This window comes from Oreochromis aureus, linkage group 18 (assembly GCF_013358895.1).
Source record: "Oreochromis aureus strain Israel breed Guangdong linkage group 18, ZZ_aureus, whole genome shotgun sequence".
NCBI classification, from domain to species: Eukaryota; Metazoa; Chordata; class Actinopteri; order Cichliformes; family Cichlidae; genus Oreochromis; species Oreochromis aureus.
Genome location: NC_052959.1, coordinates 19,593,703 through 19,620,512, shown reverse-complemented (window position 1 = coordinate 19,620,512; position 26,810 = coordinate 19,593,703). Strand labels below are relative to the sequence as shown.

General features: G+C 41.4%; 1 protein-coding gene across 3 annotated transcripts; it reads right to left on the bottom strand.

Annotated features, from left to right (window-relative positions):
- Positions 1-1,383: 1,383 nt before the first annotated feature.
- On the bottom strand, positions 1,384-26,275 carry cables1 (Cdk5 and Abl enzyme substrate 1). 3 transcript variants are annotated; one of them, XM_031734730.2, is made up of 10 exons: positions 25,445-26,275; positions 17,863-17,934; positions 16,292-16,384; positions 15,171-15,248; positions 12,369-12,468; positions 10,171-10,327; positions 8,672-8,775; positions 5,798-5,904; positions 5,475-5,682; positions 1,384-3,144 (listed from the first exon to the last, which is right to left on the bottom strand). In XM_031734730.2, exons 1-10 carry the CDS (start codon positions 26,011-26,013, stop codon positions 3,004-3,006), a joined length of 1,629 nt encoding a protein of 542 aa, XP_031590590.2. In that variant the 5' UTR covers positions 26,014-26,275; the 3' UTR covers positions 1,384-3,003. The 3 variants fall into 3 exon arrangements, with proteins under 3 accessions (XP_031590590.2, XP_039458105.1, XP_031590591.2); XM_039602171.1 differs by having other exon boundaries at positions 25,502-26,247; XM_031734731.2 differs by lacking the exon at positions 15,171-15,248 and having other exon boundaries at positions 25,445-26,243.
- Positions 26,276-26,810: the final 535 nt, after the last annotated feature.

Below are 26,810 nucleotides of genomic sequence, written 5' to 3'. Positions count from 1 at the left end.
GAGCACCGAACCCGCTGCTCAACAGTAATTTGCCTCAATCCTTAGCTTCCACCGTTTCCTTGTTTACAAACTGTACATGATGGAAAAGCCCTGAGTCACTGTATCATGACAGGAAAGGGGGCAAAATGCCGTTTCAGCCAAATGTTGTTATTTTAAAGGGAAGGGCAATAGGCTGCAGCTTGCCCCAAACGATGGTACACATATTTTCACAATGAGGGTCACTTATGTGTGAGCAGGGCTCAGGAAGGGCTGTCAATAGATCCCTTTATGAGGTGGTGAGGGGGGAATTAGGCCCTCAATGGAGGGGACTAAGCCATGTAGGACATGTGCCCACACTCAGGCCTGACCTGTTTGTTTTGATGGCAGCACGAGACTGGCGTGACTGCAGGCCTTGTTTACGTTGGACGTGTCAGGAAGAGGACAGTTCCCACTTGATAAGAAACCGACCTCTCAGATTGCATCAGAGCAGCAAGTGCAGAGATTTTCAGTGAAAGCAACTGAAGGGAAGCATGGTTTCATGCACTTAAGAGAGATACTGGTTCAGGCACTGTGCAAGTAGCTCAGATTGTTCCAGAGCTATTTTGGATTTTGTGCAATATTACACGTGGCCAAAATAAATCCATAATATCGGAACGTCAAACTGACATTACCCAACTTTAAGTATGCAGCAAGACTATTTATCAATAAAATAATATGCATAGTCTAAAAGATGAGCTACCTGCCAGCTCAATTGTGCTGTACAGTTATAAAAACAATACTTACAGTTCGACTTTCTTCCCTTTCTGTATTATGACATGAGCTCAGGTCAAGTATGCAATAAGTGTAGCTTGCATCACAACATGATTAATGTATCTTGGCATGCAGGCCTATTGTAGACTATATCCTGCATCAGTGCAACACTAAGGGAAAGCTTTCAGGTCGGTTTCAAATGGACGGTTTGCACTGGTTAAGCATGAAATTATTGTACACTGAGCCTGAAAACCATGGGAGGACCTGGTTTATCAGGTTTATATGATGGTAAAAAAAATTTACAATAAGGTGGCTAGATGTTTTGTTTTTGTTTGATTTATTTATTTATTTTTAAATTAAAGCAGTAGTTACGAAACGGGGCAAATGGAAAGAGAGGGCGAGACATGAATGGGGTCTAATGGGGTGCTGCAACTATGGTCACTATGCTAACATGCTAAGTAGGTGTAATTATTAGCATGGTTGAATGTAATATTTCTAGCTGGAAACATTCATAAGGTTATTTGTTCATAAAGCATTAATTTTCTATAATTAAAAAAAAGACCTGTTATCAGATGTCTGAACAATCTTAGGTTTGATGACTAAAGAATTTTAATCTTACTGGAAAACAAAGAGAGACACACCACTAACTAAATCTTTGATTGACAAGCAAAGCAATTTATTTACAAACACACACAGGTAACACGAGTCACCCGTGAGCCTTTCCTCGCGGAGCATTTAGTGTGCATCTTACAGCAACGTCTTTGGGCTTGCAAACAAAAATAAGCTCAGCATTTTCACCCAACTTTGAATCAAGACAATCAAATGTGGTTTGGTTTAGTCTCGTGATCATTTCAGCTCATAATGCTCTGAGCAGCATCAAATACTATCTTTCTCTGTCGCCTCAGCTTCTGATTCAGTGGAACACTCTGTGGTAGTGTGCGAGACAAGTGCAAGGTAGGAAACAAAAAGATTAAGGTGTGAAAGTGACATGCCAGAAAAATGGAATGAATCACCTTTAAGTGGTCGCACCGGTCGAGATGTTCAGTACTTTTTTGTTTTTTAATAAAAAACATCGTAGATTTCAAATCAAATGATGATTCAAGTTAAATGTTTGATCTATGACTAGATCCCACGTGAGATTTTGCCTGGATTTTTTTTCCCCCTCTGCAGAGATCAGAGAGAGGTCAGAGGTCAGGGTCAGCTAAAGAGATGCATCTCTGCAGCCTGTACGGGCTCAAACACACTTATAGTTACTGGCATGTCCTCTCGGCACCCGAGCATCCTGCTGATCCTGATCACTGGTCAATGGCGTGTCCTCGGAACAAGCATCTGTTAAAGCACTGTAAACGTGCTAGCGATACACTCTAACATAGAGCACAGAAAATTCAACTCTGATAAAAGACGGTCTGTAGCAAGCGTCTGACTGGTAGAAAAATGAATGGAACACTTCAGTGAAAAATAGGAAGTCAAAACTTCTCTGCAGGTACCTGCGTACAAAGAATCACTACTTTTCATGCAGACTGTGGTTGGAAAATTGTGAATAAACCATAAGAGAGAAAATAAAAATTGAACGGTCCGTTCCAGCTTCTGTACGGTGCTTACGAAGACCGCATACTTTTCAGCAGGGGCAACTTCAGGGTTAGTTCTCAAGCCCAGTGTCTTTTTTTAAAAAAAAGTGCACTTTTAATGAAAAGATGATTCACGCTGAGGAATAACAGTCCAGCCACAAAACCAGCCTCTTAAAAAGGCTTCTGTTTAAACTGTATGCAGCTCATGAGGCAACCAATCATAAAAAGGTTACAAAAAGATTAAAGAAAGGATCAAATTGTTACAATCACTGATTGTTTTAACTGACAAAGATCACTATCAGATTCAGTTGTTTTTTTAAAAAGAGCCTCGTGTCAACATGAGGACTAAGAATACAAAATGATGAAGGATGCGATGTGAGAGATGCAAACTAGAAAAACCAGCTTGCTTGCAGACGGTTGAACCCCTTTCTTTCAGTCCATGTAGTGATGCCGAATGCAGAAGTCAAACAGTGGAGGAAAGTTTGCTTAAAAACACGTGTCCCTTTGGCTGATGTTGGTCCAACGAGGGGAAGAAGCGGACTGTCTGTAGTGATCAGTGGCTGCGGCTCGCCAACAGCCAGAGGTACCTTGAAGTGATCAAACAAAGACGAGGAGAGAAGATAGAGGATGGATACTGTGGTAACTGTGGAGAGCCGGGAGATCAGAAGGAGAACCTGGCGGTCGTCCTCCTGATGGATCACCAATGCTAGGAGGTCTGCAGGAGGCGTCTGTAGTGGGGCATGATCTCGTGCTCTGGCAGGTGCAGATTAAACTCCAGCGCCACCAACACGGGGAACTCGAAGGCTATCAGCTCTCTGCGGTTCACCCGGAACCTTTCCTCCAGTTTCTGGCAGAAAAATAAAGCAAGTCAGTGTGAAAGGAAAAAAAAAAGAAAAGTTTCTCGACTCATAATCTGCACCTTCTCATTTTTATTTATTTATTTTTAACCCTGGATGTCGTAACACCTGGCCCTGCACTGCTCACAGCACACTTGGCTCAGAAGTGTGAAAGTGACGGCTTTATATTTAGTCACCGTGTGCAAGAAGCCAACAAATGGTCACAAAAGAGGAGCATTTGCTACTCTAACAGGGCTTTATATTAGAGATGGCACGATACCACTTTTTTATGTCCGATACCGATACCGATATCATAAATTTGGATATCTGCCGATACCGATATGAATCCGATATAGTGTGTTTTTTAATCAATAAAACTGTTTTTTTAATATCTTGCTGCATTTTGTATAAGTTCATACTCAAGTTTAAATAAACAATAACACTAAAGCTATTCTGTTATACCTGTATGTAAAAAATACACTGCACCCAAAATATTTCATAGTTCAGGAACACTGATCAATCTAATAAACTTAATCCTCCCTATTCTGGTATTTTAAAGAGTACTTAGCAGAAATATTAAGCAACCTAACTAATAGGGTTGCAAACTCCCAGCAAAAAAAAAATAGGGAACCACCCTCCACGTCATGATGCTTAATCGATGTAATCAACTTTAATTTGATGCAGGGCGAAAAAAAAATGCACAGAAATAAATTATTTTTCAAGAATAATTAAATAGATTCAACATCTTTCTTCAACAGAATTGCAGAATTCACAGATGGTACCTTCTCAAAGAAAAAAGTACTATAGCTTACTAGGGTATATTAGACTTAACAGTTACTATATACAGTAATGGACTTCTATACATTTTACATCAGATTAAAACTTTGGGTGTAAGATTCAGATAATTATTTATTAAAAGCTAGGCATTTTAAATGAGAATAAGAAAGAAAAGTATGTCTTTGTGCCCCTTTTTCCTGTTAATGCCCTATCAGCCCCCTGGCTAAACTTTGCTAGATCCGCCCCTGCACAGTTACCAGCCGTCAGCTGCGTGAAAACGCCCTGGTGTAGAAAGTAATATTAAATAAATTCTAACAACAGCTTATCAAGCTTAAACGTGCTGCTGTTGTTCCGCCGCTGGTTTCCTCTTTCTGGTGCAAAGTGGACCAAAAACAAAGAAGAGAGACAGACTCGCGACAGAAAAGCCGATCAGCTGATCATTAAGCAGTTTCACGATTGAAGTAGCAGCAGGAAGGTGAGGGAGAGAGAGAGTCAGTCGCTCCATATATCGGTTGTTAAGCTTAACATGGGAACGCTTTACAAACATTCAGAGATGAACTTACACACTTGCTTTACTTCTCTCTGGGATAACTTCCTCGAGATGAAATGCTGGTTTGGTAGGGAGGCTACAAATACACACAGCCGCTCTATCACGTGACACATACTGCTCCGAAGTGCTACGGTTATGAGCCGAGTTACACCATGTCGCAAGTTTTGTGAGGTGTTTTTTTGATATTTAATGGATCGGATTACATTTTTTTATTTCTCGCCGATATCCGATCCAGTAATTTAGGTCAGTATCGGACCGATACCGATACGTAATATCGGATCGGTCCATCTCTACTTTATATATTAAATATTTCCTTCACTCATAATCATACGATCCACTTCTTTTATTCACTTGAAATTGAAAACCTGAAACTGCACTTTTTTTGAGCTTAAACACATTGAAAACTAAAAACATTTAAAAGGTTTGTTTTTACTATGCCGATGTGGTAATGTGAGGTGGACTTTAGGACCCTGGGAAACTGGGTGGGGTGTGCATCCAGGTACCAGGTTGCCAGGTGCAACTCAGCACATATCTTACCACACCCAACCAGAGGTTAAGGGTTCAACACTAATTCCCTTGGATTCCCAGTTAAACAAAGCAGTTGTTAAAGCATTGAGACTAGCAATGTGTTACTCTGTAGGGGGGGAAAAACAAAAAGCTCTCCTATTTATGAGATTCGAGCTTCAGGCCCTGTTCTCACTATTTTTTTCAGGTCAATTAAACATTAGTAAGTTTTGGAAACACTTTCTTGTAGACCGCTTATTACAGATGATTTTATTTCATTATGTTATGTTGTGTAGCCTGTTTAAAGTTATACTTGAACCCTGAGGGATCGATTTTGCCTCATCTGCTACCCACACCCAGCCCAGTGGACTCTGTCACTGAGAGCAGTGAAAAATGATGCTCAAATGTTCGGAAAGAAATCCCTCAGCTTTTGATTTGAGTGAACTGACCCTTTAATCTCTTGTACTGTAATTAAACATTGGGGTTGGACGTGTGCATGAGGAAGCTTACATCTATAAGAAGTTTGACCTCCTGTTTCTTCAGATCACCCCCGATCTTGGCTGCCAGCAGGACACAAGCTCCAGCGCAGAGTTTACGGTTCTGCTTGTTTAGTTTGCCTTGAAGAACGAGTTTTTCAAAGTAGACGAAAGCCATGGCCACCGTCGGTTCCTCAAAGCCACACTCATCCTGAGCCAGTTTTCTTATCTCCCTTTTCAAGCTGCAGAGAGTTAAAAAAAAGAACAAGGAAGGAAAAATGAAGAGAAAGAAGTTGGTAAAGAAAACAAAAGAGCTTCTGTTAAGGTGAATATATTTTGTGTCGTGTTTTTTTTTACCTCCTTATTTTGCTGAGTGTCAGCTTTATGTGTGGGAATTTTTCCTTGAAGGTTTCATTCATGTCCTTTTTGAGGTCAGAGGGTTTCACGTATTCAATGACCGTAGTCTGGAGAGGAAAACCAGAGGTGGTGTCAAAATGACCACACTTTCAATCGAGTAACTATTTCTAACACATCACTGCTGTCACCTCTATCACTGGTGATATTTTATCTTTTCTAATGTGAACAAATTCCTTTGAAAGATGAAGTCTGACTGTATTTCAGTCTACAGTCCACATTCTTTCAATTCCAACGTTTCATGTATCAGGACATAATAAAAAAAATAATTCCATCCTTACAATTAGATAAATACAACCTCAGAAAAACAACCACACATGATACATTATACTGTGTCAATATTTATTTGAAGAAAAGGTGTAGTTGCAGAGCAGCAATAACTTGAAGTAACTGCTTTCAGTCTCTCTGGAAAGTTGTGAAGGACCTTTGGCCCACTCGTCTTTATGGTGTTGCTGCAGTTCATTGAGGATTGTGGCCTTTCGTTTATGCGCAGCTCTCTCAAGGTCCTGCGGCAGTATTTCGGTTGGATTGAGGTCTGGACTTTGAGTGGTTGCAATACTTTGTTTTCAGTTTTACTCATGCTGTTGTAGATTTGCTGCTGTGCTTGGCATCACTGTCCTGTTGCATGACCCAATTTGTCCTACAGCCCAAATCATCACCCCGCCACCACTGTGCCAGACAGTTGGCAGTATGGCCACAATGCACAGCACCACAGTATAACAAATAAAGAAAACAACAACCACAAGAATTTCCAATGATGTCTCGTCCGTCCTCTCCTGGCATGACTGGTAAGTCTTCTAAACAAGCTAAACTTGTTCAATCTTTTTCTAATTGTACTGTCAGTAACTTTAACATTTAACACCTTAACCAACGCCTGTAGAGTCTGAGCTGTAGCTTTTGGATTTTTTGCAGTTTTTCTGAGCAACGCACGCTCTGACCTTGGGGTGAATTTGCTGGGACATCCACTCGCTGGAAGATTGGCAGCTGTCCTGAACGTTTTACACTTAATGAGTAATCTTTCTCACTGTAGCACTTCAAATTATTTGGAAAGGCTTCTCTAAGACCATTGCTGGCGACTTTCCTCATCAGCATTGTGTTAGCACACACCTAAATGCTCCAGGCCAGCAAACTGCCAAAACTTTAGCTTTTGTAGGTGTTTACACCTGCTGAGAATCAGCCGTCAAGTGCATTAGAGTAGCAGCACCTGGCTGCTGCTTTCCCTCTTAATTCCTATGGAAGCAGTGAGGGTGTATTTAATTTTTCACACACTGCTTCTGCATTTTGACTTTGCCTTCGTTAAATAAATAATGACATTATATAATATGTTGTTCGTCTGAGGTTGCATATGAAATGATTTTAGAATCTAGTAGAGACCAGATTAATTATTTTATTACGTCCTGACACATAAAACCATAGAAACCGTGAAAGAGCGTGTGGTTTGTTTGGGTTGTTTTTTTTTTGTTTTTTTAAAAAACCAAGACTGTAAATTTTTTTTAAAAATTGCTCCGTGTCACAAAAAGTAGCATTAAAAGACAGTAACAAGATAAACTGATGTCTTTGGCCAAATCTTAATTCATCATGACGACCACAAACTATTTAGCAGTCAATCCCACACAGATGGTTCTGCTGCTAAAAGCAGGATTTTCAGTTTCTCTGCATCTTTATTTTAGCATTAAATCTTAGTTTTCAGTTTTATATAGTTTATAGATTTTCTTATTTGCCTTTCTATTGTCTTTCTAATGTCTGTTAAACAATCCTTAAGCAGATCATACTCAAAGCATGCCATAACAAGCACTGAGTCACACTGGGAGAGCTTAATGTGTGGGTGCGAGTTTGGGCTAGGAGTTCGATCCCTGTCGAGGCCTGTCTATTAATCCCAGGATTAAAGGTCCATAAAAAAAATTGTTTTTTGTTGCTCTGGGATGGTGAATTTGTGGTTTTAGAGCTGATTGAAGCAATGTTAAGTGTAACAAAAGGGAACCTTCCTTGGGTGTAACCCATTTACTATGCAACGTCGCCAGAAATACAAAGAAGACTTTCAACAGATAATTTTATCCCCTGTTTGAACCTGAAAGCTAGAGAGTCAGGTCTCCCAAGCAGCCTGTGTCCAATTCCTGAAGTGCTGAGAATTCACTGCTTCCATTGCGGTAGTAAACACAATAGCTATTGTTGTCAAGAGTAATTGGAGGAAGAGAGGACAAAAAAAAGCCTGGCCTTGACTAACATTTCAACTATGTCAGTACTCGTTGTGCATTCTGCCAGTCTCCACAGAGAAAACTGAACCCCGGAAAGAATGAGGAGGGAATCCGGCTGTTTTGTTTTTTTCCCCCCTTTTCAAACCACAATAAAACATCCGCGCTTTTCCGGAAAAGTAAAAAGAATGATTAGTGTTGAGGGAGAGCCACAGTAGCTCTTTAATAGCTACTGCCAACTACACAGAGATAAAGTATCTGCATCCTTTCAGGCCCAAAATACTGGGAGAGCGTCTCATCCAGTGACCTTGCTGATAAAGACTTAATAAGCAGATAAAACTGAGGATTTTTTTATTTTTATTTTTGGTGAAGGAACCCTTAGACAAATATTTCCGGTTTTATTGTTCTCTGTTGTGGTGGGAAAACTGAGCACAGAAGCCCAGAATGATAAAAAAAAATTAAATAAAAAATACCAGTGAGATATTTCTGAACATTTTAACAAAACATCTCAAAGCAAATGAAGCTGCGGATAAAAACAACCATTCCTTTCTGCTCTCAAGAGGCTATGAGGCAGCAGTTTCTGCTGCTGTTGTGATTGTGATGTATTAGATTAGTATTTTCTCACCATGTAGGAGGGGAAGATGAGGACTCTCTTGTGTTTACCACAAGGCCACTGTGGGTCGTCCAGCAGATTAGGGTCGTACTCGCGAAAGTCCCCGAAATCATTCCCTGCAATTTCCACACAGACAACAATGAAGGTTGAGCCAGATTTAGAATTTCATGCATTTCTTTTTTCAATAAAAATATACAGTTAGGGCCAAAAGTGCTCGGACGGTGAGACTATTTTTGTATTTGTACACCAACACAGAGCATTTTAAGATCAAATAATCATGATGTGACTGAAATGTGGACTTTAATTCAAGGAGTTTACCAAAAAAATTGGCTTTAAATGTTTAGGAATTACACTGAGCTATAGACAGCGGGTGATTATGGTTGAAAAACTCACATACAGACTGAAAATGGAAGAAGAATACAAGACTGGGAGAAATAGTTGCCATACAAAGTGAAGAAATGACTTGAATTAAAGTAACTTAAATTATTAAAAGAGGCAAATTTGCTCCAACTGATTGTTTTTCTACATATAAACAAAGCAAATAAAATAAAGTTATAACTGTTTAGGAATTAACAGCCATTTTTATTCGTAGTCCTCCACTTTCAGAGGCTCAAACAATCAGGTGGCTGACTGATCCTTATCCACTTGTAGTGAGAAGCGTCGTCTCATCAGTTCTGCAGCGTTTGGCTGAATCTGAGCAGAGAGTATAGCCCAGGCCACGTCACAATCCAGCCTGCTGCTGCTGCTGCTGCTGCTGCTATCAGCGCTCACATCATAAACAAACACTAGTGGTCCAGTTGCACTGGCAACCATACAAGCCCACAACACAACACCTCCTGTAGCACATTTAGCAGGTAATGTGTTATGCGTTGAATCACAGACCGTTTCTTTTCACTTTATTCAAATATTATTATTATTCTGTACATTATTCTGATATGAGGAAATCTTGCGTTCAAGATTTTTCTTTTGAACTGTGCAAGCTCTTTTAGGTTTGTTTAGATGCTTCCTGTTTTTATGTGTAGCTGTTGCTGATCTGGCCGGTGAAACGCTTCTTTTTAACAATGAGCCAGATTTTTGCTCTCTCTCTCTTTTTAGCCTAATTATGGCCTCTCTCTCTCTTTGACTGACATATCTTTGGACCTTATATTGAGAGTTGCATATTGAAAGTGAACAGCTACCAAATGCAAGTTCAGTACTTTGATTCAGCTCCAAACGTTTTATCTAATCAGTTTGTCGTGAATAACAGGGTCTCACCTGGCCAAGAAATGCTCGTCAGTGAGCTGTCCAATTAATTTTGTGCCTCTGAAAGATGTGCAAGGCTTTTGTTAAACCCTTTGAATTAAAGCTTAATGTTTGTACTTCAATCACATCTTGATTTAAAATAAACTGATGTGGTGTACAGAGACAAAATTGCTCCCCCAAAAAAACAAGCCCTCATTGTCCAAACATGTGGACCCAACTGTAGTAAATGATGAAAAGGTGAGGCCTGCAAACATTCAGGATGAACCAACCTGTGTCTAAGCTGCTCTGGTTGCTGTTGGCTCGGGCCAAGCTGAGGCTGCGGTGGCTTGCGTTGCGAGACTGAGAGAAGGACGATGTGGAGTCGATTGTGTTTCTTCGGCCACCCAGCACATAAGTAGGATACAGGAACTGGGTGTACGACACAGTCTGCAAACACAGATACAAATTATTATGTCTATTCAGTAGAGCCAAAAAAAGACTTGCTCGCTCTGATGTTAAACCCGTTCGACCTATTAATGTTATCAGATCCGTTTTCCAGCACAAGAGGACCACAAATAACTATTAGCAGTAACAGTGTCCCAGTATAACGTACCCATGAGACATCACACACAATAACAAGAGACTGGAACTGACTTGGCTAAAAGGAATGCAGTTGTTATTAATGTGCTTAATTGCACATGGGGCGTTTGGACTCCCCTGACAGCAAAATAGTGCCCAGAAAAAGGCTCATTGCACAGGGTTCTACAAAAAAATCAGCTCGCTAAGCATCAAAAAATAAAAGCCTTTCACTTCATTTTCCTCATTTATGAAAACTAAACAATGTTTATAACCAACATTAATATTTAAATGGAAGTAATTTGTGTGAGGAGAAACCTTTATAAAATTCTAGCTTCTGTAGCAACTAACAAGCTAGTTTGCTAGCTAATGTTCCACCAACAGTACAACACTTCTGAACTATTACGATGCTAATGTGCCATTTTTAGCCAACCTTAACCATTTTTGGCCTTTCTGTATGTACAATGATGTGCACAAGTCTCGATCCACCCCTCATTTCTTTACATTTTGCTGGAAAAATGAGAAATGTTTGCTAAAACATATATACAGTTCTCCAGGCCTCTTGAAGGACATTCAAAGCTCTTCTTTGGATGTTGGCTACCAATCTCTGTTGAGACGATCACACACCGCTTCAAAAATGTTGAGGTTCTGACTCTGTGAAGGCCAGGATCAACATCTGACTGCACTTCATGCATTCATAATTCCATCAGTTTTGATAAGATCTCCAACACCACTGGCTGAAATGCAGACTCAAACCATGACAGAGCCTCCACCATGTTTTACAGACAGCTGTAGACACTCACTGTTATACCTCTGTCCTGACCTTTGTACATAAAGACGATGATTTGAACAAACAACCAAACAAAAAATGGATTAATTACCATAAGACCTGTTGCAGATGACTTCAGTCCTGTTCCTGTGTATTTTGGCCCTTTCTCCCAGTTTCCTTTCCCTAAAAATGGCTTGATGCAAAGACTTTCACTGACACAATTTTAGCAAATAGTATATGGATCAACTGAAGGGACCGATGCAGCTCTAGATTGCATTTTTACTCATTTCTTCAGGCCTTGTCTTTGAGTTTCTGGCTAGTAGCTCTTTTGAAATCCCCTTGTTGGTGTAAAAATACTATTTTATACCTTTCAAGCTGTGTTATCTTTGGCTTTCTTGTAGATCCAAATAAAGAAATGAGAACAATTTATATGTTTTGTAAAAAGTAAGGCGCTCATAACAAAGTTCCTAAAGAGACTTTGCAAAGTTGTTGGGTATTTGTCGACGACACCCTCGAGTTAGGTGCCTTTTTATGGTAAATGGTAAATGGACTGATTCTTATATAGCGCTTTTCTACTCTCACGGAGTACTCAAAGCGCTCTATACAACATGCCTCATTCACCCAATCACACCCATTCTCACAAGCACTTTATCTACACTTAGTGCTTTCTAACGACATTCATACACATTCATACTCCGATGGATGCATCGGAGAGCAAGTTGGGGTTAGTATCTTGCCCAAGGATACTTGACATGCAGACTGGAGGAGCCAGGGATCGAACCACCGACCTTCCAATCAGTAGGTGACCAGCTCTACCTCCTGAGCTACAGCCACCTTTTAAAGACAAACTTTAAAAGACCTTCAGAAGCCTGTCCAACTTTTGATGAAGACCGCTTTAAAAGTTATACCAAAGTCTGACTTTTGGAAACAAGATACAAAGAAATGAGTGGTGGTTTAAGACTTCTGAACAGTCGTATGCAGTAAATTGTTTTGCAACACAGTGGATGGGTCTAATTTCCTAAAGTAAATAGATATGTGTTTTGATATCTACTTTCCTGTTAAAAGATATTTTTTGTATCCAGTGAATTATCCCAGTAAACTATATTGATCCACCACACATATACATATTTGCTGGTTTCTCACCTTTCCATCTGCTCCCAACTCCACTCCCTCCAGCCCAATCACCATCTCCCTGGCGCCTCCCGAAGGATGCCGCTGACGCCCTCCTTCCAGCTTTGCATCCCTAACGAGCACAAGACTTTTTTTTTTAAAACAGATCTTTCACGATACAAAGTTTTCCTGCAGCTTCTTTAAACGCCTTTTCCTTAGCAATCTTTCAGAGGCCTGTTCTAGCTCACCTCTTCACTTACACACTCTCCATTTCACAGATTTGGGTCCTGCATCGATCTGAGCTCATCAGCTGGCCTAGTTTCTGTAACCGTTCGTGTCTTTGGGTGCATCTCGGGGCAATCAGTAATAAAGTGCGCCCTTGGGAGGCAGGACGGAGGAGAGTACGGTTTCGTTCTAGCAGGCAAGCCTCTTCAAACTCAGCTGCTGCCTGAAATGCCATACTGCTGTGGGAGATTTGTAGGAGGTCAAAAGCTCTCCTGAAGCAGAAAACAGATGGCCAAAGAGGGAAGTGTGTCGGTGGAGCTTGACCGACACATGGCCCAAATCAAATATACAATAATTAAAGTAAACACTGTTTACTGCTAAGATTTAACTTGATGCGATATTTTTAGGTCGCTGTCAGTAAAAGCTAATTTAGATTGTGTACAGTGGCAGAGAAGATTACATGCCTGCAGTCCACTTCATTTACAGTCTGCCACAAAGAATAACTGATAACACTGACGGTAAGCTGAAGGCTAACTCTTCCCAGTGATTTGTGATTAAAAGATTGGTAGAAAATTAAAAAGCTCTAAGCAGGAGCTGATATTCATGTTTTCCCATTTTTCCTTGGGTTGAAATAAAGTCCACAGCTATTAAAATGTGGCCTGTTTGCTGACAGATAAATTTCCACCTGTATTTGTGTTACATTAACTTCAGCCTTATCTCAATATTTGTACTGTTGCAACATTTCACAGCGGCGGCAGAAAGTAGAGGTTGAACACCGTCTTGTTTTTCTGCGGCTGCCTTATCTTTCCTTTGCTTTGTCTTGCGTTCTCTTTAAAATGTCGTTCATACACAAAGCATTAACACACGGCGGGTCCTCACATGACTATGCCAGTGTTTTGTTGACATGTGGGGCCAATCTGTTTTAATGAAAACAGCGTTATCTGGCAGACAGGCACGGCAGGACACGATGATGACAGATGCATCGTAGACACGGAGATCCCCAGGCAGTGGACCTCTTACAGAACAGTGAAAATCAAAGAAGAAAGAGGAAAAAAGAAGAGATGGAAAGCTTTCTAGGGAGAGAGCTTTTCTATGAAGCCATCCACAAAATAAAAAGGTTTTGCTTCATTTGGTTGAGAATACAGAGAAATGAAAGGAAACAATAGGAAAAGCTGCTCAGTAGCATGCACGAATAGGAACCACTGGCTCCAAACATCTGTATGTTAGTATTGGTGAAATTCTTGCAAAGTGCTTGTCACCCATGCTTCGAAATTCAGCGTCAAGAAAGTAAAAATAGCCACAGCTTAAACAACTTTGACCCCATTACAAATACTTTATAGTTCACAGGAACAGTTGAGGGTGACTGCTTCCAATTATATTCCAAAGTCTTTTTTTTTTTTTAAACTTCAAATATCCCTGTGAGGAAATTCATCCCGCATTCGATCCATGTAATTTTTTCCACTCCGATGCCAGAAGTGTTCCTTAACGTGCCAGAGAAACATCGGAATCCAGCGCTGCTAAAGAGGAAACATGCAAAGTCTGCACGGAAGTGTTTGAACTCAAAGAATTAGACCATGAAAAGACAGTGACGACCCACAGCCAGAGGTTTAACCACCTGAAGCCTACTGCACTCCACCTTCTTAGTTTACAAAAGTCTGAGCTGGACTTTGAGCTGCAGATTTAACCATGTATTTAACATTTGCAAAATTACTCAAGATGCAAGGCATACCAGTCTGCTGAATGTACTCTAAAAATAAATAAATAATTTAAGTAACAAGTTGTCTAATAAAATATTTTTCAGTTTTGGCTGACCCAGCCAAAGTCGAGCTGGAAACGGGCAATTAGCGTGAAGAAGCAGTGAAACGTGCTTATCAGAGAGCCCCGGGAGGTTTATTAACCCTTGACCTTGCACTGATTGGCTGGCTTAGGAAATTCCCCGCTCTTCACTAAGCAGTGGTGTGTTGCTTTTCTTTCTGTGCATTGTTTTCTCTGGTGTTTATCTGTCGCCCTTTCGCTTTCACTTCCTCTATAAAACACCGTTTTTTTGGGGGGGGGGGGCACGTCAGAAGCAAGGCCATACAACAGCTAAACCCCCCAACACAGAGCTTATGTTGCTTTAAAAGAAAAGCAGGAAAAATTATCTATACATAAGATATATGGTGCTAAGACATGTAAACCCTGGCAGTTAAAAAAGAAGTGGTTAATAACATGCTGTGAGTGTGCAGACAATAGAAATCCTAGTCTGTCAGCACAGTGGATAATTAAAATCAGTTGACTACACACCGAAAACGTCTATTTCTAATAACCAGGAGAGGTTAATATTAAATGCTGAATAGCGAAGCCAGCAACAGCTGCAACAGACAAGAATGGGTCGACTTGAACAAAGGATGAGTGCCAAGAGCCACCACGGGAAAAGTATCACAAGCAACAAGCATTAGGCGACAATCTAAGCCTTAAAGTCCTTGGTTAGGCTACTTTTTTTGTACATTTTTATTAACATGTTAAGATAAAAATGCATCCACCAAAACAAGAGGGATGAGGAAAACAAAGGGAAAGAGGAAGCACAGGTTGGAGGACGTTACGACGTTCGGCATGCCGTAGGATACATACCCCGCTTGGCTACAATCTCGATAGGGCAGGACAGAAAATACACTATAGAAGGATCTTCTGCCACTGATAAGGACTATCCTACGAAAACAAAAATGGCAAACAAGCTAATCAACATCTATCGGACAAGATCCACAGGTTACACTTGGTAAGGGTTTGCAGTAACAGGATGAACTGAACATTCTTATGTGTTATTTTGTCTTTCTTGCAGTTTGGCACATACACTAAGTTTGTGTGTAACAGTGATGCATTTGTTACAAGACCTTATTTTTAATGACTAAGGCATCCAATCAGAGTCCACTTCCTGATGACCTGAGGTCAACAGCACAGTGGGCAGAACGGATCTGACATTAACTACAACAACCTCATAATTCCAGCTTCCTAACTCGGGCTCGCAGACACGTGGTGAACCTTACTACTAAAAATCAGCATCAGGAAACAAACTCCACACGAGGGTCTCAAAAAGCTGGGTCTTTAAACATCAGCTGAAAACTGGATAATCATTTCAGAGATGGTACACTGATGCCTAAACATAAGATGCTGTACTACCATCTCCATATCAACCAAATGTTGGATAAAAGAAGTGAAGACTAACTCATAGAGCTGCACTTTGAGACAATTGAAAATCACCAGAGCACGATTGTGCCACACAAATCACCGATAAATAAAAGCTAACTGAACTATCGTCTAAATCCAAACGAAGTGGCAGTGATAATAAGAGTCACCCCGTCAGTGTTACACAGAAACGCTCCCTAGATACGTTGACCTCGACTTCAACATCAGAACATTTCTGCCAAAATTTGTTTGCATTTAAAGATTTGCGTGCTGCATTCATGCTACAGCATCTTACAATTTAGTAGCGAGTGATCTGTGGCGCGATTACAGAATTTGTGACAGTGATCAAATAAAGATTGACATCAAAATTCATCAGATTCTTCTGCACATGCAGGATTGGCAGTTGCATCCATCTATAAGCTGAAACTGTGGCCGGGGCCTGGCCTGCTCGTCTGCGATGTGGCTTGTAATGTGAGAAACATCCAAACTGCAGTTCATTGACTGGGGCAGCCTCCATTATTCAGTGAGGACTTGTATCGACTGCGGGGAGGCGATGTTTGGCTTCATACCTTCCATTGCGCATATCGTGTTGCCTCATGTTCTTTACGAAGTGGACCTTCTTGAAGCTCTTTGGTCGGGGTGAACCCGATAGGGTTCGACATCTGAAATGCAAAACAAACAAAAAACTTAGAAACAGACAGTTCCCAAAGTGGGGCGCACTACACTGTGCTAAGCAACTCGCGTTGAGACAGAAATACACAGGAATGGTAAAAAGAAAGCAAACCTTTCAAACCTTAGTTTTAAGGTTTTACATATTTTTTAAAAAGAAATCATATAATCCTTACCAGTAATACTACCGCATAAATGTTGGTATCGAACTCATACCAGGTAAATACAGAGCCAGTACTGCCGATACCAACACCGATATAGATACTTTTTACCTACAAAAGTACCTTATGTAGGCGATAGCAGCGTGTCATGATTTCTGAGATGATCACCATCAATTTGCAAATTCTGAACATATTTTAATGGATGCCTAAATCTCTGTGATTTTTACTTTTTATTAACTTCAGTTTTTCATGTATTTGAAGCGAGGTTTTTGGAGACCAGGGATGTAAAAGTGTGTCTCCAAACAATCTGATCAACACAAAAAGTTCAGAAGTTTCTGCATTTTTTCCATTTCCAAAAAAGCAAATTATTGAACAAAATTCAGTGAGCTACATACTAAACTTAGAGGATAGAAACAAAGTATCAATCTTATCGTGCTAGCATCAAGCCAATACCAGCATTGATACTGATACCAATCGATATTTAGATTGATCTGCCTACCTCTACATACCAGGCCTTAAAAATGGCTACACACAGCCTCAGAAACACATCATGTCCTTGTTTAGTTAAGGAAATCTAACCAATATGCAGAAGCAGTGTGGGAAAACCTAAGTGCCATAAGAATTAAGAGGGAAAGCAGCATCCAGGTTGTGTTATAATCAAATATACTTGTTTTATTAATCATGAGTAAATGTGAGGACCTCTATAAAAGCAGGCATTTTGGCAATTTGCATGTCTGGGGCACTCGGGTGTGTGTTAACTCAATGCCTTCTTGCAAAGCTGAAGACTTCTGGAACAATGTCCTTTGGACAGACGAGACCAAAGCTGAGCTGTTTGGCAGAGGGGTGATGATTTGAGTGGTTTTTGCAATTAGAGGATCTGGATAACTTGCAACCACTGAGGTAAAAAAAAGAAAAGAATAAAGACGTTGCAATGGCCCAGTCAAAGACCAGACCTCAACCTGATTAAAATGCGGTGGAGGGACCTGCGCATAAATGAATGCCTGCAAACAACAATGAACTGAGTCAGCGTTGAAATCGACTAAACTTCCTCTACAATTTTGTAGAGACTGATAAAGTCATACAGAAAAATATTACATCAAGATATTGCTGCTAAAGTTTCTACCTGAAGCTGCCGTGCACGTAGTTTTTCACACTATGCTTCTGTATTTTGAATTTGTTTTCATTAAATGAATGTGTGACGATTTTGTTTTTAAACAGGTTCAGATATGTAAAACCTTAATGAAAGAAGGTGTTTTTTTCCCCCCTTTCCACATGACTGTAGTAGCAGTGTGAACATGTAAAGCGTTTACCTGCGTAGAGGAGCATTTTCTTCAATGTCCTCTAGAGTTTCAAGCGACGAGCGCTGAGAGATGAGCCTTCGTCTGGGGGGGAACATAGAGGGGAAGTTACATGTTACGGGATATGAAGAAATATCAACATCACACCAACACTTTACAAGTTCAACAGTCAGCTTTAAGAGGAACTACCTTTTGCTTTGAATAACTCTTTCCACTGTGTCAATGTTATATTTTTAGTCTGTACTCAAAAAGGTTGAATGTTTAACACCCAGGTTTAAAAACAATATGTGTGGTCAGCAGTGGCCTGGAACAAAGGTTAAACTGTGGTTTCCAATTATAACCCCTTTCTATAAATTCTGAGATTAATTTGCAAACACCGGTTTTGGACGGCTGACTTATAACTGTCGTCAGCGAACGCCACTGTGCCCCCTGTGTGGTCAACGATCGCCCCCCACTCAGGCTTGCGTGGATCACAGCGAATTTTCCAGGATCAGAGCTGCTAAGAGGATAACGAGCTGGCTCTGCGAGCACTTTGTGTAACACATTTTGTCACAGATGGCCTTTATTTCACACTTAAGTTGCTCGACTCAACAGTCTAATTCTGCTGGACCGCTTTTATATGATCAACTGCCAGTTTCAGAACAAACCCACATGTGACAGCTAAGAAGGTCTGAGCCGTGCCAAAATTAGGTTATAATTGCACGTTTAGCACCACAATAACAACACGATCCGGCTCCAATTAGTCGTCCTTCAAAAAAAAAACAAAAAAAAAAAAGTGTCTACATTTAAAGTAGTGGAAATTAACGTATTAGAGGTCAGATAAGAAAAAGCTCATATTTTCCCAGCGAGTTATCTGTCATGACGTAGGAGACAAATCTGTAACAGTGCCGCTTTCGCATTATCAAGAAAGAGGGTAAATATACATACTACTGTATACAACGCAGGCTTTTTCCTGCAGAGAGAAATTTGCAAGCTGTCCGTCTAATTGGGGTTTGGATCGCTTGAGCAAACTGTCTTAATTAGCATAAAAATGCAAACATTTCTGTCAAACAGAGCTTGCACACACTTTGACTTTACTGTACAAGGACAGATAATGGTTATGTGCATAGGCACGGCCCCCCCAAATGCCCATTCTGAGCCAGGAAAAAGCCTGTAATCGTGCAGCATCCAATTCTCCTCATAAATCAAGACGTGCTGTAGTGCTGCAAGGCGCTGCAGCATCAAGACAAACCGAATACGTCCAACCGGACACACTTGCCCCTCACCGAGCGTTTCAGCTGGCCAAAGGGAGAGACGGTAGAGTGTAAAGTAAAGCGGCTGGTTAATAAGTGACAGAGCGTGCAGACAAATGAACAAAAAATGACTCCGTCCTCGAGGATCCAACACGGGCTGAGTGAACAGTGTATACTAGAGGAGATTGGGTGAGCTGAGTGTTTACATGAGAAGCCAGGCCACTGGAGCAGACAAAAAAAGCTTAAGGCCTTTGTACTGACTAACCTTCTGCACGCAATATAATGGGCCTAATGATCATAAACTGAAGGGGAAAACATCAAGCCTTCATACAAGGCATGAGCAGTAAAATCGGAGTCTAAATGATAAGAACGATCAGACCTGTGGGCAGCTGACACAAACTCTGTCTCCTGTTTGCGTGAGTTGAAAGGGCCATAATAAAAGGGTCTGGCCTGACCTCTTCGTGAGGGTCAAACGAGTGGTGACATGTGATTTATGGCCAGTCTTACATCATCCTCCTTCAGTGATAACCCTGAGGGATGGACTGGCTTGGTGATTTGGGATCTATGAGTGCAGATGCCCAGGAAAGTAAAGGCTTCTCTACTGAGCATCGCTTCATTCATTAAACTACTTTATGCTGCATGAAGCTCTTAGCGATTCAAAACAGGTTGATAGTTTTAATGGAGAATTATCAATTAACAGTACAGTCCTCTTCAGCGTTGCAGAGCACTTTAGGCTTTTCCAGCTCCTTGTTTTGACATTATGGCCGGCAAATTACCATTTTGGTTTGCTCACCACTTTTATCCGCTTTGTTTGCAGCTGCAGCATTTTAGCAACTCAGAAACCGCACACCAGACTCCAAAAGCCCTCCACTACTACTAGTGTATCCTGGTTGTGTAAATAAACCAGTGTTTTCCAGCAATAAGACCCGTGTTAAGGGTATTTCCATGTTGTTTTTAACGCCTGCAGAACAGCCCGCATGAAGGAAAAAATTTAAAAAAGGTCACAAAATGAATATTTAAACAGGTTTTACTCACTTTTCAAATTTAACCTCATGTATTGCTAATGTATCCACTGAAAAAGTTATTCTTTACTGTAACTGTTCTTCCACGTGCATGAAAAGAGAGAAGATAGAATCCACATTCCACCAAGACAATGTAAATTTGAGCTGAAGCTAATATAATACTGGGACGGATAGAGTTTGTTTCTTTGTTAGATAAATCAGGCAAGCTTTCAAACTCACAGTCTTGGTAGTCTCTCTTTATGACCATGTGGTGCTGCAGTGAATGAATTGCATTAGAAGCCTACAACTCTGCAAGTTACCGGCTTCATTTCATTATCTTGAAAGTTTCTGAGCTACATTTCTTTCCAAATTTTATCAATCAAGTTACCAACTGCTCCATATGCATGTAGGACTATAACAGGAAGAACCCCCCCTCCCCCCTTAAAACTCTGCAAAGAGTGTGCTAAATGAAAAATAATGTCTACTGCAGTCTTTTTGCTCCATTCTTCATGGAATTTTATCATTTTCCGGTCTAAATCTCTGAATTGATACCAGGAAAAAAAGAAGTAATTTTGTTAGCTGAAGGGCACATTGCCAGTTCATAACTTCACGACTGAACTGAACTTCGACTGAGCCGCTCTCCATGAACATCAGCAGCAGGACGTGCTTTTAATGCAAAAGATGTTTTCCAGGCTGGTGCAAATCCTGGAAACAATAACACGGGACAGGCCGCTCATTCACTTCAGACCCTGCCAAGGAGGGTTAGAGCAATCCGTTTCCATCCAGTCTGGCATTAACTAGGCCCAGTGAGAAGGTTCAGACAAGCGTCTGTGTAAATCAACAGCAGAGTCCCTGAAAACAACTCCTGCCACTGTTGCCTGGGAAGTGATTTTATTTAAGCACCTTTTCATGAATGAAGTCAGGCACACTGTTAAATTATTTTCACTACAAATGCACACCATGCTGCTGCAATATAATAAAAAAAATGTTTTTGAATGCTATTGATAATCCTGCTAAGCAATGAAGCCATAAAACTCAAGTGGACTGTTTAGATGTGGAGATTAAACGGTTTCACACGTACGACCTGTTGGCAGCTTGCCATAGGACACAGTCTTCCATTTTCCTGCTGAGTCGTTGAGTGAAAAATACATGTAATGTTGTGGGCTTATTCACACAAATATAGTCAGGAAAAGGGGAAATGTGATTACGGTGATAAAAAAAAAAAATAGCAGTCTGGGGAGTTCAGCCTGTCTGGTCCGGAAAGGTTCAAAAGTACAATGAGTACAAACGGGATGTACCAACAAACGCGAGGAATGAACAGGCAAAAAGGAAATAAGAAAAAAAAATTATAATAATAATACAATAATTACATCAAAATAACTTTCAAAACACGTTTCACACACAGGCTGATCCTGGTTAATTTTGGGGGCTTTTATTAGCTTTCCTTTTATCCACGACTCAGACGCCGAAAGATTCAGGGAAGGAAAATGAGGCATTCTTATATAATCCTGAGATTATGCCAACCATGACCTCAGCGAACAACAATCAGCCCCATAACCAGAAGTATGTGACCCGAACACACAAGACTCCAGAGAGCCATTACGGTGGCTTGTGCTGCTTGTTTTCCAGCCACAGTTTTGTTTCCACATGCAAAAAAAAAAAAAAAAAAAAAAAGGTCCTGTTAAAATACTTTAAAGTACATGTTTCTGGGTAATCTAATAGTGATGGGAATATAACCCACGCAGGACGTGATAAGACTCAACCTGCCCGTGTTTTACAGGGGAAACAATATAATGAACATTGCTCTACACCTCAGGCCGACAGCACCAGATGGTACTCGCTATTATATATTTAAAGCACAGCTCTTGGCTGATTCTTGATGGATGAACGCTGAGGAGTGGAATATGAAATTAGCTATCGTTTCCACGCATTAGATTCTGATGATGATATTGTCTAAAGCAGCTTTGGGCTCAGAAAGTCTATTTTGGCGGCACATCAGAGACTCTTCGGCTTCCTCAACGAAAGCAGGATTGAAGGCCAAAAAGTCTGAGGGGAGAGTGTGTCTCCGATTCCCCTGGGAGAGGAAGTGGAGGACAGAAAATACAGAGCTGAGAGCCAGAGCTGCTTCTCAGAAAGCTTGGGCATCCTGCCTCTCCCGGCGAGGGACCTCTGTACACGTTTCCACCAGCTGCCCTCAGAAAACAGACCAGGCACTGTGCAGAGTGCTCGTCTGTCCGCACGCTGGTGGAATATGGCCGTGCTCAATCAGCAGGTTGCATATATCTCGACATCAGAATTCATTTTATGTGGGCGTCCTTCGAGCGGATATCAAAAACAGGGGGTAAAGTCAGGCTTTACAAATTCTGACTGTATTTGCTAAGCAGAATAAGAAGCATCAAATCCATTTTCTTAACCGCTTATTCAGCTGAGGATCTTTGGGGGATGGAGTCTCTCCCAGCAGAGGCGGGGTAAAAAACACAGACTGGTCGCTGGTACATCACATGGCAAAGCACAAACTGGATCCAACATGTGCAACACTGTGGCTGAAACTCAGTATTTCTCTGGTACTGAGCTTATTAGCACAAAATATGAAAAGCTGGCAGGTTTGTACAAGCTGACTTCCAAGTATTTAAAACCAGCATTTAAAAGCAAAAGCTTATCGTAATCTTTGAGATGTGTAATGATTAACATTTGAAAAGTTTGGCTTCTAATGATCTGGAGCCCGACCAATACTGGATACCAATGTTTTAAAGGTGAAAAAATAAAAATATGATATCAGCAATGAATTTCACAAATTAATCTGCAGCTTACTGTGAAGACGCTGCTTCTCTACTGGGATGGGGCAACAATACAGCATAGTATGGCGCTATTTTGCATAGCGATATTGTGTGTGTAAATACTCTGGTGATGCTACTATACTTTAAGAAGAAGGCTAATCTCCTGCAATACATTAAATCGGCTAGCTTATTGGAAAAAGTTAAAAATCGCAATAATATCGTATTGAGAGTGAAATACTGTGATAATATCATATCGTGGCATGGGGGATGATTCCCCTTTCTACTGATTGATGAGCTCTAATGCTACTCTGCTACCTGTGCTACAGACAGCATAGAGTAAACAGGAGCTGAAGCCCTCTGCTGGACAAACTATGTGATGACACCCTGATCAACTTAACCGAGATCTGCATGTTCTATAGGTAAATGAAGTTTTCGTACTAGTGAATACTGCACAACATATGAACCAATATCACTTCATTTTTTATTACAGCAACTCTGATTAGTAGATATTTTGTTTGGTTCAATAATGCTGCCTCTTGTAAGCCAGTTAAAACGTGTTAGTGATGTAATGATGTCAGTCGTGCATTTTTTCCCCCTCTATGTAAATATATAGCAAAAAAAAAAGAAAAAAAGATTAGTACAGATTAGGACATTCCAAACAACCTGATTTGACAAATCAATTTCAGTGAGGTCAAGAAAGGGAACTAGGCTCATGAGCGTTTCACTGTGAAGCAGAACTTCCTGAGAAGTCTGGCACGGCCTTCAGAAGGAGGCGAGGATTTGGATAAAAGACGAGGGGGCTCTGAACGGAGAAGATCCGATGGCAGGTTCTGACAGTGAGAGAACCACAAGATGACCCGCACCGACAGTCGTCCCTCTTCGAGGTGGAGACCTCCAAACTCTCCCCCTTGTGTGAAAATAAAGTAGACAAAGAAGGCAAATAAAAAGACACTCATGTGAAACAACAAGCCCCTGTTGCATGCGGAGCTGGACAGCGGTGTAGAGTTACAGGATGTTTACGTCACACAGAAATGAAGTAGTCAGCAGGTGTGTGCCAAGTTTTGTCAAGACACTCACTAAAAATAAGCTGAGGACAATTTGACAAAGAGCCGGAGAACATTTATATAAGAAAGACAAACAGACTGAATAAGATGCGATGCTGGATTTTCTCCTCGGGGGGAAAACAAGGGTGCACAGCTCCACGGTTTGTTGGACTTGTGATCAAAACTATCTGCCCCCCACCCCCATCCCCTGTGCATATCAGTGAGTCATAAGCCTGCAGGCACCTGCATGGAGTAAAGCATACAGCTGAACTTTTTCCTCACGCTGTGTTGGTGTTACGGCCAAGAAAGACTGATTTCTCAGACCTGCAAGTATCTTTTGAAAACAGCTGATGATAAGAAACCTGCAAGAAAATTGCCAAGAGTTGATTTATTTGGATGCCCCCCCCCCGTTTTTGTCACACAACAATGAGAAACTACTAAATCAGGGATGCTTAACTTAAGAAAAAACCTCCTTCATATTTTCAAGACCCATGCAGTGGGGCCGGTGCCCCAAAAAGTGATTTCCAATGTTTCTATGTGTTCTCATGTCTAACACCTCTGTTTATATTGATAATCAGTCTGCAGTCAACAGGATTTCTGAAGGGGTTATATATGAGATAAAGAACTGACCTGTTTTGCAAGCATCTTTATGACTCTGCGTTATTGAACATAACCTGTGTTGTACCTTATGATGAATCCAGTCCTTTTTTGGTGACTTAAAATATCTTTATATAACTGTTACATGATATTTGTTGCAACTTCTACTGCATCTCTTTTGAAAAAGACATTCTTAGTGTCGCTGATTGTTTTCCATTCATAAATAAAAGGATGTATAAAAGTAACTTCGCAAGAAAGTGACTGCAGCTTCAACCCCCTAACAGAAATGTTCTTTCTGGCCTAAAATTGCTCAATATCATTGACGAGAGATAAGTTTGACAAATGTTTCAAAGATCATGGGCCAACAAGTCATTTACAACACCGAATTGGAGTCCTTGCCTGGCTGAATATGGCCCCTGGGGCCTTATGTTTGACACCCCATTTCTAAATCATAACATAATAAATAACAACTGATGTAGGAAAGTCTGAAGTCTGGAAAGCTAATCATCCTTAACATTTCCTTAAGAACTTGCTGGAACAACATATCCAATAAAACTGATTTTGGAAAGTGCCATGGTGCTGTAGAAATACTAACAGATATGCAACACACAGTGAGTGTGCAAGCACTTTGCAACTCGTTCTCTAATGTGTGCCTTTCTCCTATTTTTGTATATATGTCTCTTGATTGTGTATATATTCCTGCTGTCTACTATTAATATTTCATTCCTGCACAGTTGCTGTGGAGCACCCACATTGTACATGTACAATGCCAATAAAGGGCTATTCTATTCTGCTGGTGAGAGAAGTGAAAAAGAAAGGTTTGCCTGCAAGATGCCCTTCGTGTGCAGTTTAATGAGAGGACTATGGAGATCCTGCAGTGCAGAAGTGAACTTTGGTCGTTGTGCGCTCAGACAGTGAAGTAAAACCGTTGTGTACACAGTTACCTTGACCTCTGCTGCTCTATCTGTCCGCCCTCCGGGCAGTAGTTCTGGGAGACTTGCCTGGAGTAGGTCGCAGGTAGGATTCCCTGAGTGTACGTCTGCAGCCTCCCTCTAGTCGAGGCTGGGACCGCGGAGAAAGGCGAGCTGAACGTCGAGGGCACAAAAGCGTCGCCCTCCGCGTCTGTACCGGCGGGGGGAGCAGTGGGACCCGTCCCAAAACTGGCCCTGCTGCTGGCGTGGAGAGCCTGGTTTGCTAAAGCGAGCGCCTGGGTGGCTGTGGTGGTGGCCGCCGCCGCTGCAGCCGCCGCGGCCGCCGCAGCAGCAGCGGCTCCGTACGCCGAGGGCTCCGTAGAAACCAGGCTCTGTCTAGTCCGAGCTTCCAGCGGGGTTTCCCCTTCGCTCTGACTGCCCGCATCGTCCTGCACGGGCCGTCCATCCAGAGAAATGTTGCTGAGAAAGGACAGCGCCGCTTGCCTCCTCCTCGGGTCGATGCGTTTCCGCGTATGCTCGAGACTGGAGTGCTTTATCTGAAGCGTGGCTGTGGATGTGTTGCTGCTCGTGGCAGCCGCCATGGTCCACTTCCAGGTGTCCGAGTCCCACCCTCAGCAGCGGTCTCACCTCGCGGGCATGAGTGCTGAAGGGATGGTCGTGCTTGTGTTGGTGAACGGTGGTGCCCGTCTTTTTAAGTACACGCGTTAAACTGGGTGAAAACAGCGAGGTCACGTGTGCGCAGTATTGTGGCAGCACAGGGAAAATTTGGACCAATGAGCTGTCGGGAATACATGTGTGTTTTTTTTTCTTTTTCCTGACTGCTGAAGCCTCCACTTCTCTGATAGTGCGTGCCAAAATTACATAAACTCCGAGATGTTCGTAACATCTTCAATAAACTTTTTCTTCCTGCTGTTTTGTTTTTGCAGCCTTCACACTCCTGCAGGGTGAAAACCTTTTTTTTTTTTATCCTTCTTTGTGCATTTGTAATTTTACGCAGACATTTAGAAAGCCCTGTTTGGGCTTTCTAAATGTCTGCACATTTAGTGCAGATATGTGTTATGTGCGGGGATCGGTGTGCGCTGATAGAGTGGGGGCCTGGCTCTGTTTGTTTTGATAAAATCCATCGGTTTCGTGCACCGTATGAGTCAGCATATCTGAAGCGATAGCGCCATCTGTCCGCTTGTCATGTACTGGGTATGCTTTTTTTGGCCATAACCCAATTAAATATGCCATCTAGTGGAGTTTTTTGACGGGTGCTCGCAGCAACCAGCATATTTTAGTCTAGAGCTAAAAAGGGAAATTTGGAGCATGTTCAGTCATAAAACCAAGCACCTAGGTGTGCAGACTGCTTCTACAAACATTTGTGAAATTTCTATGT